General features: G+C 38.6%; 1 protein-coding gene across 2 annotated transcripts; it reads right to left on the reverse strand.

Annotated features, from left to right (window-relative positions):
- Positions 1-343: 343 nt before the first annotated feature.
- On the reverse strand, positions 344-18,980 carry LOC574885 (formin-like protein 5). Of its 2 annotated transcripts, XM_011683557.2 has the most exons (6): positions 18,768-18,980; positions 7,417-7,704; positions 6,085-7,323; positions 4,924-5,009; positions 3,975-4,217; positions 344-2,683 (listed from the first exon to the last, which is right to left on the reverse strand). In XM_011683557.2, exons 1-6 carry the CDS (start codon positions 18,877-18,879, stop codon positions 2,570-2,572), a joined length of 2,082 nt encoding a protein of 693 aa, XP_011681859.2. In that variant the 5' UTR covers positions 18,880-18,980; the 3' UTR covers positions 344-2,569. The 2 variants fall into 2 exon arrangements, with proteins under 2 accessions (XP_011681859.2, XP_780380.3); XM_775287.5 differs by having other exon boundaries at positions 6,085-7,704.
- Between the last annotated feature and the right edge of the window lie 93 nt (positions 18,981-19,073).

Genomic DNA, 19,073 nt, shown 5'->3' on the forward strand with positions numbered 1-19,073 from the left:
ATAGTCGTTTATGTTAATACAAAAGATGGTATTTATTCGATTCAATTTGAAAAATTACTCCATCACGGTCATATAAATAGTATTTAAAACATTTGAAATAAAGATCCTTGAGAATTTCAGTTTATTTGGATTACTTGTGTGTGTCAATTAGAGAAACAACTGTATTTTATTTCTAAGATTGATTTGTATTGTTTGGAATCAATTAAAAATACTATTGGAGAATAAAAAAGTGTGTGGGTGTAAGGATGTGTGTGTGTGTGCGTAGATAGAGAGAGATGTAGATAAAATTACTTCATTCGTTTTCATAAAATCACAAAGTGACACAGCTCACAAAACTAAAAACTAAAGTTATATTTAAGTTAGTGTTTATTGTTCCATAATATTCAATAAAAATCACATCCAACAAAATGTTATCAATACAAAAATATGTAAAATACTCAATCTGTATCAAACAAAAAGCTAACCAACTCAAAGTGAACTTTATCGAATCATGATTTGGTGTTTAAAAGGTAACCGATTCACACACCATTGTCATTTAATGAAACTAGTCGTAACTGCAATGAAATAAACGAAACTGTAAGTTATATATTGACATGTATATACAATTATTGCTCTTTCATTAAATACTACACGTAGCATGAATATACATTTTATGCACTGATATGACAGATAAAGGGGTTACTGCCCGTTTAATGATGCATTTAACTGAATGTACACTTCATTGTCGCAATCGACATGCAATTACTGCCGGAAAAAAGACCAATGAGGAAAATTTGTTAAACTCTAATAATAAAACAAAGCAAAAGAAGTTTTGTTAAAATTTATCCGGAAAATTCTACAAAATCCAATCTCGAAAAATCAAGAAAATACAAAGGCATATATCACATTTGAAGGACTCGTTTTTAAATGTCCTTCCTGGCCTGTAATTCAAATCAAAAGTTTGCAAGTTACTGAATAGATTGGGTTACAAACAGCTTTCTCTTTCAGTCATCCTGGACAAAATAGTGATCGAGTGCGTAGAATGACTCAACCCATGTGGGAGGGGGCACTGGTAATACTCAGATAATGAACTTCCAATTTACAAGTTTACTGATTTTGGGAGGGTTCGAGAGATTGCGCATCTTTCCTCTTTTCTCGTTTTTGTTTCCTTCTCCCAATCTTTCTTTTCTCGCCGTATATCATTTTTTCACCCCTCGATTCCGGGGGTGGGGGGGGGGGGGGAGGGTTGGCATGTGCCAGTGTCTGTACGCAACTGTCGTTGATAAGGCCAAGTATGTAAAAAAAAATAATAACTCCCCGTTATTAAGGTGCACGAGTGGCGAAAATTTTCTATCTACATTATAACACACGGTTATCAAAATAAAAACAAATTACTATACATAAATAACAAGATAATGTGAAAATAAACATTGGCTTTGAACCTTGGACCGAGTTAATGCTACCATGATATGCCTGCCATAATCATTGAATCAAAATGCTTATTAAACAATTTATCGTGGGAATACATAGCGCTGACTATTCGTTTTCCCTGGCTTCAACCAAAATGCTATTACAAGAAAAAAATTATTCTGGTCATGATTGTATTCTCTTGCTCACTACTCCTGGTTGAAGACGAGCACATGCCGATTAACACAGAAGGACGTCATACTACGGATTAGAATGAACTGAAACCTGTAGATTTGAGGTCAAATAACACATCCACTAGACCACGATACTTATAATTCTATGCACCATAATTTAAGTCTATCTCTATCCAAAAAACATATCCGAAAAACTACACCCTTGAATAAAACACAGGAAAGGAAAGTAAAGCACATGAACTTTCAATAGGATCGTGTAAATCAAGGCACTTGTAGATACAAAGTTGAAACGATTGTTTCGTCATCAATTAATCTGTATTTCTCATACATGTATTGCTGCAAATAATTAAGAAAATACTGTGTTCACATTTCTATTTTATAAGGACGCATTGCTCTTACGAATTCCTCGCTTCGGCTTTATTTCTTGGAGGTCGTGTTCAAGCTATCTTATCCCATACGTTACCAACCTCATAGGTGTATACATCCATGTATAACATACGTGTATACCTGTATAAATTCTGGTATACCTGAATATTGTACTGAAATGAGAGCCCTACTGGAGCTTAAATCGGAACAGAGTTAGGAAGATGTGATACCATCTCACCCAGGTGGATGCTGAAGGTTGGATAAGGGCCTAAAGGGAAATTAAATGTCCAGCGTGTGGATGAACCTCAGCTAAACAATGATGATAACGAAAATAGTGATGATGATAAGATGATGTATTTATATTCATAATTTTAGTATGCGTGCTAACTTATGGGATAACAAAATGACCAAATACACTGACCCTTCTCCAGTATATTTTTATGCTTTATTGCTTAGGCTTGAATACTTGAATATGGAATTACTATTCTGCCGCTATTATTTCGGTAACGTGTATTTAGCCCTTAGGCCCTTTGGTATTCATACTATTAAGCATGACACTGTTAAATACTGCTATGCAATAATGTAACATTTCAACCTCTTTTTTTTTCTTGCCCTTGACAAACTCAGTATCCTCTATCTTCTTGGTCTTGATCAAGCAGCATAGGGGCGTGTTCCTCTGATTTGCGGTCACTCTTCCAATCGTACTGTTTGTTGTCTACACTATGGACACTGACAACCTGAAGGGATGAAAGGAAAAAGAGAATACAAAATAAAATTGGTTTTAATAAAGAAAATTGTCATTGGTAAGGGTGCTTTAAACTTATGTCATAGGTTTTTTTTACCAACCTTAAAGATAAAGTTGAGTAATGCCTCGGTCACAAATGCCATTACGAACTGCTACGAACGCCGTACGAACGATTTTCAGACAACGGAAATTCGGGAAGACAATGGAAAAGCAGGGAGATTCGTACGAAATTATCGTTCGTACGAATCTTTATGACCGTAGCATTACTCTATCAAAACTGAACATTCTCTTCTACTTTAGATTACGCTGACTAGTTTTTCAGTCGTTTCTATGTCCTTTGTCAAACAAAATGAATTTTTTAATTGTATTGTGTCTGCTGGTTATGGACATCATCATGATCGTTTTGGTGAAGTTGGTGACAATGTGTATCCTTAATAATTCAGTGTGGGATATTAATCATCTTAAACCAGACTGGTCTCTTCCTTCTCGGGACGAAATAAGAATACAAATAATCGGCATGAGCATAATCCAATCCAGAAACGGTGTACTGTATACCAATCGTTTAGCAAGGCAGCGTCCTCAAAAGGGAGTCAAAGTTGCCAGTATTGGTACAAACTGAAACCACATGTCAAATGGGTTTTAGTTATTCTTAATATCTATTGCAAGCAGATATAACATCTCATGGATAATGCCGCAATGGAAAAGCAATATAAACATGAGATAATGTATATCAACAGTCCAGGTTCTGACTTTCACAAGAGGGCGACATTTATTCTTTGGCTTTACAACGGTTCCACTTTACTTTCTTCCTTTCTCTCTTTCTGTCTTTATTTCTGTATAAGATTCATTTTGTTAGATCATTCCTGTTGGTGGTATATTCCAGTGCTATACTTGTTTCAAAAACAGAATTTGCATCTGTGTTGTTGAAAAGGAGCATGCGATAACTAAACGCTCCATTCTCGTCACATACCCCAGCTTTGTTTGAGCTTGTTAATCTTGTGATTGTGATATGTCATGTTTTAACGAGTCATCTTAAACTATTGCTTTGGGGTTGGAGAACGTGCAAAATGACGCTTATTCTACACTCTTTTCCCGCATAATACCCGATTTCTTTCTATTTTTGTTAAATCTTCGATTATATTTCTTATAGTTCAATCATGTGTGTTCATCAACCTCGTCCTAATTTTAAATGGCTTTTTTTGTTATGTTTCTGTTTTACTTCGCTTCTCTTGTTCATTTTATATTTTTATTTTCCTTCTGTTTTATCTGCGTTGTTTTCTTACCCGAATCTTCCCTCGGTAATTCTTCCAGGCCAACAGGATCAATACACATAGGATAAGAGCAGGAATACAGTACATGATCAGTTTCGTTCCACCAGTCCTGTACATGTCATCTTCCCCCATGAATTCGTTTGGGAAAGTTTGTTTCTGATCCTCTCCATGAGAACCAGTTTCTTGTGCTAGGTCTCGTCCGAAGTAGTCCTCCTCTTCTTCCTCTTCGTCCTCGCTTGTTTCTGATCCAGCAGCCTTAAAACACAAAGAAACAAACAGAACAAAAACAAAATTAGAGACAAGGTTAGTCAAAGTTTGGGAAAAGAATGTAAGTATCAATGGTTCCATTTTATATGAATGTTAATATTTTGAAACAAAGGCCTTCATCAATAAATACATTTTTAAAAACATTTGACATATGACAAGTGCCCGGGAAGGGGGGGGGGGGGAGGGAGAGGAGAGTGCATCTCAATTTTCTAAAACATAATGACCCCACCCTTATTTTCGCTCTTCACTATACAATTTGTTTGATTTATTACCCCCCCCCCCCCCCCACCCCGGGCTTTCTGGATCCGCCACTGACACTAGTCGTCATTCCTCCTGTGATTTAGCCTACCATTTGCCAAAAGTTGGTATTTTAATATGTTGATGAGATAACATGTGTGGAATCTGACCCTTCACATTACGCCATACTAAAGTATCCCCACTATCGCCAATGTAACATTACCCGAAAGTCTACTTTGGTCAAAAGATAACACTTTTCTATTTTGATGTAATAAACTACTTTGGCATATTTCTGGTACATAGACTGAGTTCGTTTTTGTCAACCATCGATGTGCCTGTTGGTAACACTGAAATTAGCAGGTATTAGAATGTATCTGTTAACCAGCTAGTGCACACGGACTTGGAAGCTAATTGGTTTTTATTAAAAAATCTAATAAATGTGTTACCCTATACGTACCATAGATGAACCACCATTGAAGATCCAATCTAGCTCTGAGCTATCTGAGTAATCTGAGCCGTCTTCTAGATAACTGGATTCATACTCTGTGAATATAGGATTCGAATTGAGATGATTATGATTCATGAGAATTCATGACGTGTAACAGTTTGGCTATATATTAGCATTGGATGCGTGAGAAACTGACATGTAGTAAGATTCCATACGTATTTCTTCTTGAACAATCATGGACAAGAGAGGGATCTAGAAATAGTTTTTGGATTCGTATTTTGCGCATGCACGATACGTATACAACACGCACGCCACATGCATACACCGTACACCGTAAGTATGTTAGTTCCAGAAGTGGCCCGAAATTACATGCAATCATAAATGTCGAACATCTGGGCATTTCTTGAGTATTGGCGATAGCGAGAATTCATTCATCATGGTCAACCCGACGAAAGAAATAAAGCCATGTTAAACAAGGGAAAATGAAAACTTAGACCATGCTCTATCCTAGTTTGTTAGGACTTGATTTTATACTCAGTTTTAATCCAGTGTCAGGTTTCAAATTTCAGGTACCGGTAGTACATTTTCTGTCCGATAACTCCGATTGGTAGAATATTTTTTTTACCAAGTTACATAATAAATAATCATAAGCTATCAAATTACCCTTATTTGTGTGTAATAATTCAACGTCTTTGAGGGTTCGAATGAAATTATGTTAAAAGTGGATACGTCCACAACAACCTATCTTTCACAAGTGCGTTAAAAATGATTGCATTTAAACAGGATTGGTCTGCTTAATGTCTTTTTTTAATCATGACAAGACATTTGTTTCCTCAATTTTCTTTCCGATACTGCACCGCAAAAACTCGCGATTCATTAAAGAGAAGACTGATTTTCGTTAGCAGTAAGGTATTTCAGATTGTCTTTGGGGAGTAGGCACTAGAGATTGGATAAAAACATACATTAAGAAAATTAAGTGTTTGATGGCAATGAACTTTGATAATGCCGCCGTATTTAATAACGCGTGGGATACTGGGATACATAAGGATACCTGTGGAATTGCCACTTAAACCAGTTCTAAGTATTCATTTCGACTCTATTATCAAAGTCATGTGATTATTATAAACATGTCAGGTGATTCTAATCAAGTCAGTGGTACTACTGGCTTACGTTCTGATTCTGAATCGTCCAAGGAGTTCTCGAGGGCCCCGTCACCTTCGTTGTAAGAATCCGTAGAATCGTAATCGCTCGATTCCACCCAGTTCATGAATGAGTAGTCGGACTCAGATTGGCTCTCTTCCCAGGCGGACTCTTCCACCTCCTCTGAAACGGAGTCGGATTCTTCTGGAGACCATTGCTGTGAATCTCCTTGAACTTTGTTCTGTTCTCCCTCATACGACGACGATTTACCAACCTCCCCATAAGATTGTTCACTTGTTGTCGATTCTGATGGTAACTCGGAAGGATTTTCATCTCCATTGTCAGCTTCAGGAACACTTGGGTTCACTGGAGCCACATCTTCATTTTGATTTGGAAAGGATTCGGCAGGCTGGTCATTCGGGCTTATTGGGACTGAACTATTTTGTGAAGCCTCAAGTTCATCTGGGTTATATGGGATCTGACCTTCATTTTGATTTTGGACAGACTCTACAGGTTGGTCGTTGATGATTGGACTTGGATTGTTAGAGACATCAAGATTATCTGGATCCTCTGGGTTATATTGTGCTTGGCCTTCTCCAGGATTGTCCTGAGTGTTAGGGCTTATGGCTTGGGGATTAACATCTGTCTGACTGTATGGGGTGTTCGGATCATTGGATACAGCTGTATCAGGTTGATATTGAGGGGCATTGCTTGGTCCGTTTTCAGTCCCTACAAATTGTTGATTTGAAGGAAGGGATGATTTCTGGTTAGGATCCATAAACGGGTTTTGGTCACTTGGGGGCACAACCGCTGCATCGGGGACATTCATTCCATTGACGTAAGTCGGTTCCACGGCAGTGCCATCGATGGGCATCGCTGGATAAGCTTTCTGTTTCGGGATTGGTGGCGGCTCGTTGAATGCACCCGGTGGGGGAGGTGGCATGTTTGGTGGGAACATACCGCGGTATGGGGGTGAAGCGATGTCCTTGTTTGGTGGCACAATATTTTCCTGGTTCACCTCATTCTCCTTTGGTGCGATTTCAAGTTCTATCGGCGGTGCAGCTCCGTCATTAAAAGCACCAGGTGGTGGTGGCGGCATGTTATCTGGAAACATACCACCGTTTTTTGCAGGTACCACTTGTTCTTGAGCGGGTACCATATCGTTCACTGCACCTTGGGGAGGCGGTGGCATATTGACTGGAAACATACCACCATTATTTACAGGTACCAATTTCTTTTCAATGTCAAGTACAACGTCGTTCACTGCACCTTCGGGGGGCGGTGGCATATTGACTGGAAACATATCACCGTTATTAGCAGGTACCACTTGTCCTTCAGCGGGTACCATATCGTTAAGTGCACCTTCGGGAGGCGGTGGCATATTGACTGGAAACATTACACCCGTGTCGGCACCCGGAACCACAGGACCTGCCATCATGGCTAATCCCGTCCCAGCTACTCCAGCCGCTTCTGCGGGAGGGTTCACCGCCAGACCATTGTTTGACAGGGGTTCTACGTCATCTGCTGGAGGCTCTGGTAGTTTACTTGCGGGTAATACTCCCGGTCCTGGATCATTGAAGGCACCTGGTGGAGGAGGGGGCATATCAGCTGGAAACATCTGCTGTCCATTAGGTTGAGCTATTTGTCCATCTACATTAAAAGATGAAAGGTAACAAAGGTTTAACATTATTATTCTTGCATTATTTCTCAATGGATAATCCAAACTTGATAGTAGAAAACTACTTCATAAGAAAAAAAATCACATAAAGAGACATGAATTTTGGAAAGTTGTAACCATTAGGCGTATTGGTACTTCAAAAGTTTTGTACAAGACAAATGTCCGTGAGAAATGTCTATGACTACGTCACAATCCACTGAACGAATTACCATTTTGAGACTCGCATAGATTTAGTGATTTCATATTTAAAACATTCAAAACTTTCATACTATTGCTCTGATTCATTTCAAAATTATCTATTTCTATGTCTCTGATTTTTGTCTACTTTCAAACAGATGAACTTATCAAGGTTGGATTGCCTCTTCAATAGAATGGAAACGATGTCAATATAATTCATAGAGTTAAATCGCATCAGGGCAAGTCCGAGCTATTTTGTCCCTTATATCATCGACCACATCTAAGATCTTAGTATATATATATATATATAATCTGATCAATTAATAAAGCACACTACTATATGAATATAATCTACTGCGCTGTGATTGAAACAAAATTCCTAACAGTGCTACTTTACAGACTCACAGCGGCATGAAAACAAGTGCGTCCTCAAAGTAAATTTTGAAGACAGCAACACATGATGCTTTGGCATCGTTTGCTATATAGAGGGCGCAAGTAGCTATAAATAGTGCAGTGGAGCATTAAAACCTCAACAACCTCTCCAATTAAAATGTTTGAAACAATTTAATGCATTCCGGCTCATTTCGCTCTTGATAGAGAATACGATCTTGATTAAAGCCCCACTGTACTACTCGTAGCTACTTGCTCCCTCTATATAAAAACGATGCCTAATCGGTGACCATTGGTCCTTCATGATCCTTTTTTCGTTTGTTAATTGAGAGCTGAGTTGATAGGGTAGCCACCTGTCAGTGACCACCCTGGGTGGTTTAATCCCTCCTAGCCAAATTAGTACAGGCGGCCTTTAAAAGGCTGGTCCATTTTGTCCTATGTAAAGCAAAACTGATAACTGAATGTGTATGCATAAGTCGTTCCCACTTCCGTCTCAAATGTTTAAAGAGAATCAAACTCTATAAACATCAGCTTAGAATCTCATTCAAAACTGCCAGCAAGTTAAACAAATATAAGCAGTTCTATTTAAATCTATGTCACTCTTTTAAAAAATTGACAGGTTTACTAACACATTCAAATGTTATGCATACTTTTTAAAATAAGTTTGCTCTTGACAACCTGAAAGTTTGTCAGATACCTGCCCGACATAGCAACAAATAATGTATGCAGACCGGGCTCCGAGTATTGTAGTTCATTCATGAACAATAGGTTAATGTAATACATCATCACTAGGTCCACAAATTTGCCTGCCCAAGTATAACAACTTATGCACGCCAAAAATTGCTTACTAAAATAAACTTCTCCACTGTCAGAGTAAGATATTACATTGAATCCTTGAAGAAATAAAGAACAGGATGCTTAATTAGTGTATCAAGTTTTTAGGACAATCTGATTATCCCATCACAAATAAAATCTAAAATCTAAAAAAAAAGGAGTTTTAATCCTCCTTTTGTCAACTTGCACAAGACCTTGGTAGTCAGAGTGCTGAGATAGACTACAGACTTAATTAAACGCCTTTTCTCTCAAGTAAAATCTATGGACCGGACATTCATTCTTCTCGTTTTTTAAACTGAGTTAGGGACAGCAAATTGAAATGATTATATATCATTTTAAACCTGAGAATGTTTTTTTTCAGAATCACTCCTAAAAAAACCTTTAGCGACTTGTTGTGATTTTGTGGTGCTGGGTAACATATAGCATGGAGACTTATATCTCCATGCATATAGTAAATGAATAAGTAATCAAAGTTGTTGTAAGAGTAGAGTAACTTCATGTTTATCCAAGCCGTGTGACAAAATGTTATATAAATGAAACAATGTGATTGTGAAGAGAGAGAGAGAGAGAGAGAGAGATATAGAGAGAGAAAGAGGCAGAGAGAGAGAGAGAGGGGGGGGGGGGTCCCGCTTATTTTAATATCGTTCTTGCTAGACTTTTAATCTCTTATCGGCAGACTGTTGATACCAATTTTCTCAAAGCACTAAAGTCATAACACAAATAGAGGCAAAGACTTAAACAAAATATATATTAGAAGAAGAAAATCGAACCCATACAAATGCCATCCCTAAAGTGAGTTCACGCATAGTGTTTGTTATTGCATGTACATATATGTCGTCATGAAACCCTGCAAAGAGCATGCAGAAGCAAATACTTGCCGGCTGTTGACTGTTTACAAAGGCTTTTCTCTTTATTTACATTCACAGTGATTTAATTTCGGAATATCCCTTGCGCAATCAGGCGCGGATCCAGGATTTTCCAATAGGGGGGGCCGGAAATTTGAAAATTGCGCAGACCTTTTTTTAAAACTCAACAAATCAATACTTACAAGGTCATATTAGAAGCACCATACCGGTACAATTTTTGTCATTTCAATCGGGGGGGGGGGGGGGGGGGGGAGAGGGGCTATAGCCTCTTGCCCGAACGAGTAATTTTCTGGTTTCACAATTCGGCTAGTGAGCGAAGCGATCGAGCAAAAATTTGAGCATAATATGTACATGTATATTATGAACGTGTTATTTATCACGAAAATAAACGAGAAAAAAATTCATATTCGTAACTTTGACCTTTCATAGTTGAATAGAGAAAGAATTAGAAGATTCGTTGTTCCATTCTCGACTCTAAATCCTTGTTTGAATTTAGTTCGCCACCCCCCCCCCCTCGCGCGAAGCGCGGAAGCTTTGACCTTTCATTAATTATTAGGCAAAGAAGAAGATTTGTTGTACCATTCTCGACTCTTATTCCTTGTCTGAATTCAGTTCCCCTCCCCCTCCCGCGCGAAGCGCGGAATCTTTGACCTTTCATAGTTTAATGAAATTATTAGAGAAAGAATTAGAAGATTCGTTGTTCCATTCTCGACTCTAAATCCTTGTTTGAATTAAGTTCGTCCCCCCCCCTCCCTCGAGCGAAGCGCGAAAGCTTTGACCTTTCATTAATTATTAGAGAAATAAGAAGATTTGTTGTACCATTCTCGACTCTTATTCCTTTTATGAATTCAGTTCCCCTCCCCTCCCGCGGGAAGCGCGGAAACTTTGACCTTTCATAGTTTAATGAAATTATTAGAGAAAGAATTAGAAGATTCGTTGTTCCATTCTCGACTCTAAATCCTTGTTTGAATTTAGTTCGTTTCCCCCCCCCCCCCTCTCGCGCGAAGCGCGGAAGCTATGACCTTTCATTAATTATTAGAGAAAGAAGAAGATTTGTTGTACCATTCTCGACTCTTATTCTTTGTCTGAATTCAGTTCCCCTCCCCTCCCGCAGGAAGCGCGGAAACTTTGACCTTTCATAGTTTAATGAAATTGATAGAGAAAGAATTAGAAGATTCGTTGTTCCATTCTCGACTCTAACTCCTTGTTTGAATTTAGTCCGTCCCCCCCCCCTCTCGCGCGAAGCGCGGAAGCTTTGACCTTTCATTAATTATTAGAGAAAGAAGAAGATTTGTTGTACCATTCTCGACTCTTATTCCTTGTCTGAATTCAGTCCCCCCCCCCCTCCCCCGCGAAGCGCGGAAACTTTGACCTTTCATAGTTTAATGAAATTATTAGAGAAAGAATTAGAAGATTCGTTGTTCCATTCTCGACTCTAAATCCTTGTTTGAATTTAGTCCGTCCCCCCCCCTCTCGCGCGAAGCGCGGAAGCTATGACCTTTCATTAATTATTAGAGAAATAAGAAGATTTGTTGTACCATTCTCGACTCTTATTCCTTTTATGAATTCAGTTCCCCTCCCCTCCCGCGGGAAGCGCGGAAACTTTGACCTTTCATAGTTTAATGAAATTATTAGAGAAAGAATTAGAAGATTCGTTGTTCCATTCTCGACTCTAAATCCTTGTTTGAATTTAGTTCGTTTCCCCCCCCCCCTCTCGCGCGAAGCGCGGAAGCTATGACCTTTCATTAATTATTAGAGAAAGAAGAAGATTTGTTGTACCATTCTCGACTCTTATTCCTTGTCTGAATTCAGTCCCCCCCCCCTCCCGCGCGAAGCGCGGAAACTTTGACCTTTCATAGTTTAATGAAATTATTAGAGAAAGAATTAGAAGATTCGTTGTTCCATTCTCGACTCTTAATCCTTGTTTGAATTTAGTCCGTCCCCCCCCCTCTCGCGCGAAGCGCGGAAGCTGTGACCTTTCATTAATTATTAGAGAAAGAAGAAGATTTGTTGTACCATTCTCGACTCTTATTCCTTGTCTGAATTCAGTCCCCCCCCCCCCCCCCCTCCCGCGCGAAGCGCGGAAACTTTGACCTTTCATAGTTTAATGAAATTATTAGAGAAAGAATTAGAAGATTCGTTGTTCCATTCTCGACTCTAAATCCTTGTTTGAATTTAGTCCGTCCCCCCCCCCTCCCTCTCGCGCGAAGCGCGGAAGCTATGACCTTCCATTAATTATTAGAGAAATAAGAAGATTTGTTGTACCATTCTCGACTCTTATTCCTTTTATGAATTCAGTTCCCCTCCCCTCCCGCGGGAAGCGCGGAAACTTTGACCTTTCATAGTTTAATGAAATTATTAGAGAAAGAATTAGAAGATTCGTTGTTCCATTCTCGACTCTAAATCCTTGTTTGAATTTAGTTCGTTTCCCCCCCCCCCCCCTCTCGCGCGAAGCGCGGAAGCTATGACCTTTCATTAATTATTAGAGAAAGAAGAAGATTTGTTGTACCATTCTCGACTCTTATTCTTTGTCTGAATTCAGTTCCCCTCCCCTCCCAGTAGGAAGCGCGGAAAATTTGACCTTTCATAGTTTAATGAAATTGATAGAGAAAGAATTAGAAGATTCGTTGTTCCATTCTCGACTCTAACTCCTTGTTTGAATTTAGTCCGCCCCCCCCTCTCGCGCGAAGCGCAGAAGCTTTGACCTTTCATTAATTATTAGAGAAAGAAGAAGATTTGTTGTACCATTCTCGACTCTTATTCCTTGTCTGAATTCAGTCCCCCCCCCCCCCTCCCGCGCGAAGCGCGGAAACTTTGACCTTTCATAGTTTAATGAAATTATTAGAGAAAGAATTAGAAGATTCGTTGTTCCATTCTCGACTCTAAATCCTTGTTTGAATTTAGTCCGTCCCCCCCCCCTCTTGCGCGAAGCGCGGAAGCTATGACCTTTCATTAATTATTAGAGAAATAAGAAGATTTGTTGTACCATTCTCGACTCTTATTCCTTTTATGAATTCAGTTCCCCTCCCCTCCCGCGGGAAGCGCGGAAACTTTGACCTTTCATAGTTTAATGAAATTATTAGAGAAAGAATTAGAAAATTCGTTGTTCCATTCTCGACTCTTAATCCTTCTTTGAACGTAAAGCGCAGAAGCTTCACATCTTATTAAATTATTAGAGAAAGAAGACGATATGTTGTACCATTCTCGACTATTGATCCTTATTTTGATTTAGTTTACCCCTCGCGCGGAAGCTTTGACATTTCATTTAAATTATTAGAGAAAGAAGACGATTCGTTGTACCGTTTTTGACTCTAAATACTTGTCTGAATTGAGTCCCCCCCCCCCCGCCCTCCCGCGCGAAGCGCGTAAGCTTTGACGCTTTATTAAATTATTAGAGAAAGAAGACGATTCGTTGTACCATTCTCGTCTCTTAATCCTTGTTTGAATTCAGTTTCCCCTCTCCCGCGCGAAGCGCGGAAGCTTTGACGTTTCATTAAATTATTAGAGGAAAGGATAATTCGTTGTTCCATTCTCGACTCTAAATCCTTGTTTTAATACAGTTTCCCCCCCTCCCGCGCGAAGCGCGGAAGCTTTGACATTTCATTACATTATTAGAGAAAGAAGACGATTCGTTGTATCGTTATAGACTTGTCAGAATTTCAAAAATATTTCCTTGTCTGCTCCTTTTTCGTCTTATGTCCTCTCACTGCCCCTACCGCCCGTGGCTACGCGCCTGCTTTACAGGGAAAATGAACAATCATGATTGTGATAGTACACAATTAGACTAGTAGAAATAAAAGATTTATTACACCAACCATGGATAAATCCATGGTTTTACCAACATGAGTTCAAATACAAGCACAAGCGAGTTGGTATGAGCTGGATCCAAATGAAGGGCAAAATAAGAGTTGTGAAGCGGCCCTACCGCTAATTTAAAATTTGACTGTTGAGTATATAGCTTCTATTTAAAAGACATCCAAAATAGTGTGCCCTTTTCAAATTTCTCACTAAAGAGTGGTGACCTTTGTAGCGCAGGGGCTGTTTTTAACGTTTAACTTTGAATCCGCGGCTCGAGATTTTATGCGACCGGCCCGGCCCCCTATACAATGACGTTTGCCAAGCCTACTGGAATGACCCCAAATCTCCCGATTACAGTTTTTCCCTTATTCGTTGTTACTGTCACTAAGCGCCATTCCCTCCCCCCCCCCCCCCCCCACTCACTCAGTGTTATCTAGGGTACGCGCAATTATGTTCCCTCTCTTTGAAAGCACCCCTCTATCTCCGGTGTGTAAAGTCAGTACGGGCCGGACTTTGTTGCGTGAAAAGTAACCCTTTTTCGGAGATTTTGGAAACACAAATTGGGGGGGGGGGGGGGGGGGGGGACTTTCTTCGTTATCATTTCTCCTTTTTTTTTCTCTCTCTCTCTGTTTCTTTTCTCTTCTTTCTTTTCACTCCTCTTTTCTTTTCTCTTCTCCTTTCTTTTCTCTTCTCTTTTTTCTTCTTCTCTTCTCCTTTCCTTTTTTTCTCTTCTTTTCTTCCTCTTTTTTTCTTTTTTTTGCGCCGCCAATAGGGGGGGGGGGGGGCCGCGGCCGTTTCGGCCCCCCTGGATCCGCCACTGCGCAATGTACATTCTGAATTTAAGCAACCTATTTTCACGTTCATGTTATTGAGTGCATGCAAACCCAATGATTTGTGCCGGTAGTTTAGTGGGAAACTCAGAAATATGACAAAGGTAATATTATCCTTGGAATTAAAAAAAAATAAATTGTTTTGTACAAACGAAAACATTTATCAGTTCGGTTACTATTTGAAGGTCCCATGGAATGCATTATTTTGTTCTAAATTCATACATGTCATGAAAGTCATGCAACTCAACTCATTTCCGTATGTTCTTCTAGACAGGTTCAGAGGTACGCTTCTTGGCACGGTTGTGTCTTCACAATCACATTTACGTTAGATTCGTCTAGCGTACACTGGTCCGACGGAGTGAGTGAGAATGTGCTATGGGGTCCTAGAAATGATTTCAGGCAACGGGTAGTGGGCGTGGGAGGAGAAGGGGGGGGGGCAGCAATTATGTCCTAGTTATTTATATGCATATCATCTACTCCAACCTCTAGCAGGGACCTGTACATCAATACACTCAGATATACTACAATCTTTGATGTGGTAGGTAACGTGCGGGACACAATTTCTTGCAATTATCTAAGTGCCCCCCCCCGCCCTTTCCGAAATGTATTACATGTAAGTAATTGAATGTCAGTAATGGTGTTTCCAGTCGTTTTTTATCGGTATTTCATTGTGTACACTTAGTTAATCGTGATCCTTGTTCCTACTTGACCTTTGTAAATGATCAAATGGATTCGGGAATGCGAAATCTTATTTGAGAACGTTGTTTATATCACGTCTGCCCTCCAAACGTCGGAAGTATGTGTAGGTTTTATACACATAGATAACGATGTGTAAATTGATATAACTAACTTTGATCAGTCAACAGAAATATGAAACCAAATATTTATAGAAGCGAGATGACAGTATGAAAAGGTTTTTAGTCCTTGTCTATTATAATCAGGTGGCTCATATATCAAGCCGATGGGGAGTATGAACAAATTCTTTTTTAATAAATGCACATACATGTAAATGATAACCAAATTGATTGTTGGTGAGGACCTAAAGGTATTATGACTACAGCTTTATTGCTTATTCTTAGTTTTGGTAAATATCGTGAGAAAAAGAACATTCTGGATTGTTTTCATTCAGTAGATGGATTGTTAATTTTCATAGCAAAATATAAGGCAAAGTTTGCGGTATTTAATCCCATATGTTACTGGCACCATCAAAGTTGTCACTATACCTGGTTATCATATCAAGTTGAAATCTCTTGAGCTTAGATCAAACCAAAAACCAAACAAGGAAAGTAATATTGTCGTTTTCAAATTGTCTTAATTTAGTCTTTGAACATGTGACTAGCAAATCGCCATGTAGATTACATTTGACTATTTTCAATTAATGCTACGGTCACAAAGATTCGTACGAACGATGCGTTCGTACGAATCTCCCTGTTTTTCCATCGTCTTTCCGAATTTCCATTGTCTCAAAATCGTTCGTACGGCGTTCGTAGCACTTCGTACTGGCATTTGTGACCGGGGCTTCAGCCAATAAGAAAATATGTTTAATCGAAAACGCATTCACTAAGAGGCAGAAAACAAAACACAATAGCTGTACATATATGGTCAGACATGTCTCGTAAACCACCCAAGGGAAACGATCGAAAAACTAGCCACTGTAAACACGTCACACTTCTAGGCTAGTCCAATACAACACCTATTTCTTCCTAGAAAGAGACAATGGAGTGAAGGCCTATATAGAGAGGTTACCACTAAGACATGTTTGACTGTATATGACAACGCATGTAAACTGTCTGCACAACCAGCTAGATATTCTTATCTTTATTGCTCATTACTCATTACACGAACAATGGAAATAGTTAAGCAAATATCCTTTATTTGAACTCTTGAACACTCGGTGCAAGTCTCGTTCGGTTTAATGAGAATCAAGTTCCCGTCAAAAACCAGGACTCGAGATTACCCATTAATTTATATTCGAACCCAGGACCTGCCGGTTCCAACACCTCTACCTCACCCACTGAACCAGAGAATAGCAACCCTGTTCTTTGTGGTGATAAATATAATACCCTGGTTGTTGAATTTTTCTACTGGCAGTATCATAACCTGCTTCGATCTACCTGCATGTATTATACAATCCTAAATATTTGTGCAGGTATACAAAGCCGTAAGCACTGATATCGTTATGCAAAGCACTACAAAACTACAAGTACCATTCAGTCTTCAAAGAAAAGAAGAATGCACAGCCGAACAAGATCAAAGTATTTTGCCTTTTCACTTTTTGTCTTGCCCCTTATTTTTTTATCTACCGCACATATTCTACGTCTAAAAAATCATAACAAATGGGGTATCATTTTAAAAATGATAAAACAAACTTTCTAATGATACTAAACAAGGCGATACTTAAGCTACATGTACAACAAGACAGGTACGACCAATCAAACTTGAGTTGTCAACCTTTTAGAGGGTTTTATACACATACATGTACATGTATATTAAGTATGCATTCTAGGTAAAACATGCCTGCACAAATTATTGTCGGCATGTACATGTAACGCGTTACACGTTCCAAGTAGTTAGCTCATTAATATGACAGAGAAAGGGAAAGAGTTGCTGGTAGATTGGTTCGCGTTGATTTTTTTTCTTTTTTTCCCTTTTTTTTATCTTTCCTTTTCTTTCTTTCGCTTTTAAAAAAAAATAATACAGAATGAGAACTAATATCAATATTAAATACTGAATAATATTTATTCATATGATTAATCAATACTTAGTTTTAATCACTACTCACGTTTATATGTTTGATTCGTTTTAATTAAAAAAATCTGCCACTGCAAAACCGACTACTGTTTGAAGCAACCACAATGGTAACACTGTACAATTAAATATATTATTCAGAACTCCACTTGTCATGCGATGTAATTATGAGAGAAACTGTCTGGATGCAGATGAGTAAGATTAATTATGTAGTGCGTACGAAAATGAAGTATTAACTGACGTTTTTAATTGATCAAAGTGAAAACAAGTGACCCAACTTTGCAGAAAATCACATACATACATATAGCACAGATAAATGGGTAGTTGTAGTAATTATATGGGACCACACTAATACATGCATGTAACATGTACGTTTTAGGTCCAAACTTTTCAGCTGTTATCTCGTCATATTTCTAAATATGAGGGTATTTGAAGACCAATCATTTTTCACAGGACATTTCTACCATGATGTTCTACTTTAAACTGATATGGAACAAAATTAGAAACTTGCAAAATATTGTTTACGCTTACTAGAACTCACTTTCCGTTAAGGGCACGTTTTCAAATGGCGTACACAGATGGATTATTCTATTTCCACAGATGTTTGATTCGTTATTGATTTTCCTCAGCGTTCAAGGCGAATATAGACACATCAAGCAAATTAAATAGACACGTTGTCATAGAAATCAATGGCATTTAATTGCAAAATATTATGTCCTCTTTGAATCTCTCTCTCTCTCTCTAATCATAAACACTCTTTCTCTCACTCTCAATACGCGTTGTAAATTCTGTCGTTGTTTTGCTTGGTGCTTTACCGGCATACCTAAATCAGATCTCTACAGCCCTTCCTGTTTTTATTTCTTATTACTTTCTTATTAGTTATCCGATTTTGCTCAAACTTTTTTTGATTGGTTTGTCTGATTTTCTGCTTTTATTGAAAGAAGGTTATATTTGGGGTGGACTCGTACTGGAAATAACATTTTAAAATTTTTGATTATCATGTTTAATCAATAGAGTGAGCAGGCCTACAAATTTATGCCTTTGAATGTATTAACATAACGAAATACTCCAATGCATATATATATATATATATATATATATATATATATATATATATATATATATAAAAAACACAACAAATTGTACTTTCTTATATACATGCTACCTGATATATAACCAGTTTACTTGAATTCGCGCAAATAAATGACATATCAGTACAGCCATTAAATGAAGTACACATCGGATCCGTTTAGTGACTAAAATGAGTCACCATGGGCATGGATGAGAGCTGATTGCTTCATAACAAACATCACAACCAGGCTGCAAAGTTCCAGTGCTTTCCCAATAAAAATAAAATTACCTTACTCGCGCGACAATTATTGCAAAACATACCTCTGTTTTCACCATCTACTTCTGCAAGTGGTAATCCAAAGATCGCCCCAGTTATAGACAAAACAAGGAGGAAAATCGTAGAAATATCTCGTTTCACTGTAGCTGACGCCATGTTTACGAGTGTTTATGAACTCGTAGCTTTCTGATCTAATGTGCCTATTGCTACACGGTTGACGGTACTGGCAAAATTACTGCACAACTGTACGCATACGTCACCGCCGAGTATATTATATTAGGGGCTGACGTGTACAGGAATCGCTCATGTGTGCAAGCGATCGCACTCTTGGCGCACAGCAAACACAGCTC

This window comes from Strongylocentrotus purpuratus, unplaced genomic scaffold (genome assembly GCF_000002235.5).
Source record: "Strongylocentrotus purpuratus isolate Spur 01 unplaced genomic scaffold, Spur_5.0 spur5_scaffold_10, whole genome shotgun sequence".
NCBI lineage: Eukaryota > Metazoa > Echinodermata > Echinoidea > Camarodonta > Strongylocentrotidae > Strongylocentrotus > Strongylocentrotus purpuratus.

Excerpts from the sequence above, each read along its gene's own strand:
- LOC574885 (XM_775287.5), bottom strand. The coding sequence starts at position 18,879 with ATGGCGTCAGCTACAGTGAAACGAGATATTTCTACGATTTTCCTCCTT. Across the intron at positions 5,010-6,084 it reads GGACGATTCAGAATCAGAAC|AGTATGAATCCAGTTATCTA; the intron begins GTAAGCCAGTAG and ends CTATATTCACAG. Across the intron at positions 4,218-4,923 it reads TCAATGGTGGTTCATCTATG|GCTGCTGGATCAGAAACAAG; the intron begins GTACGTATAGGG and ends TTGTGTTTTAAG.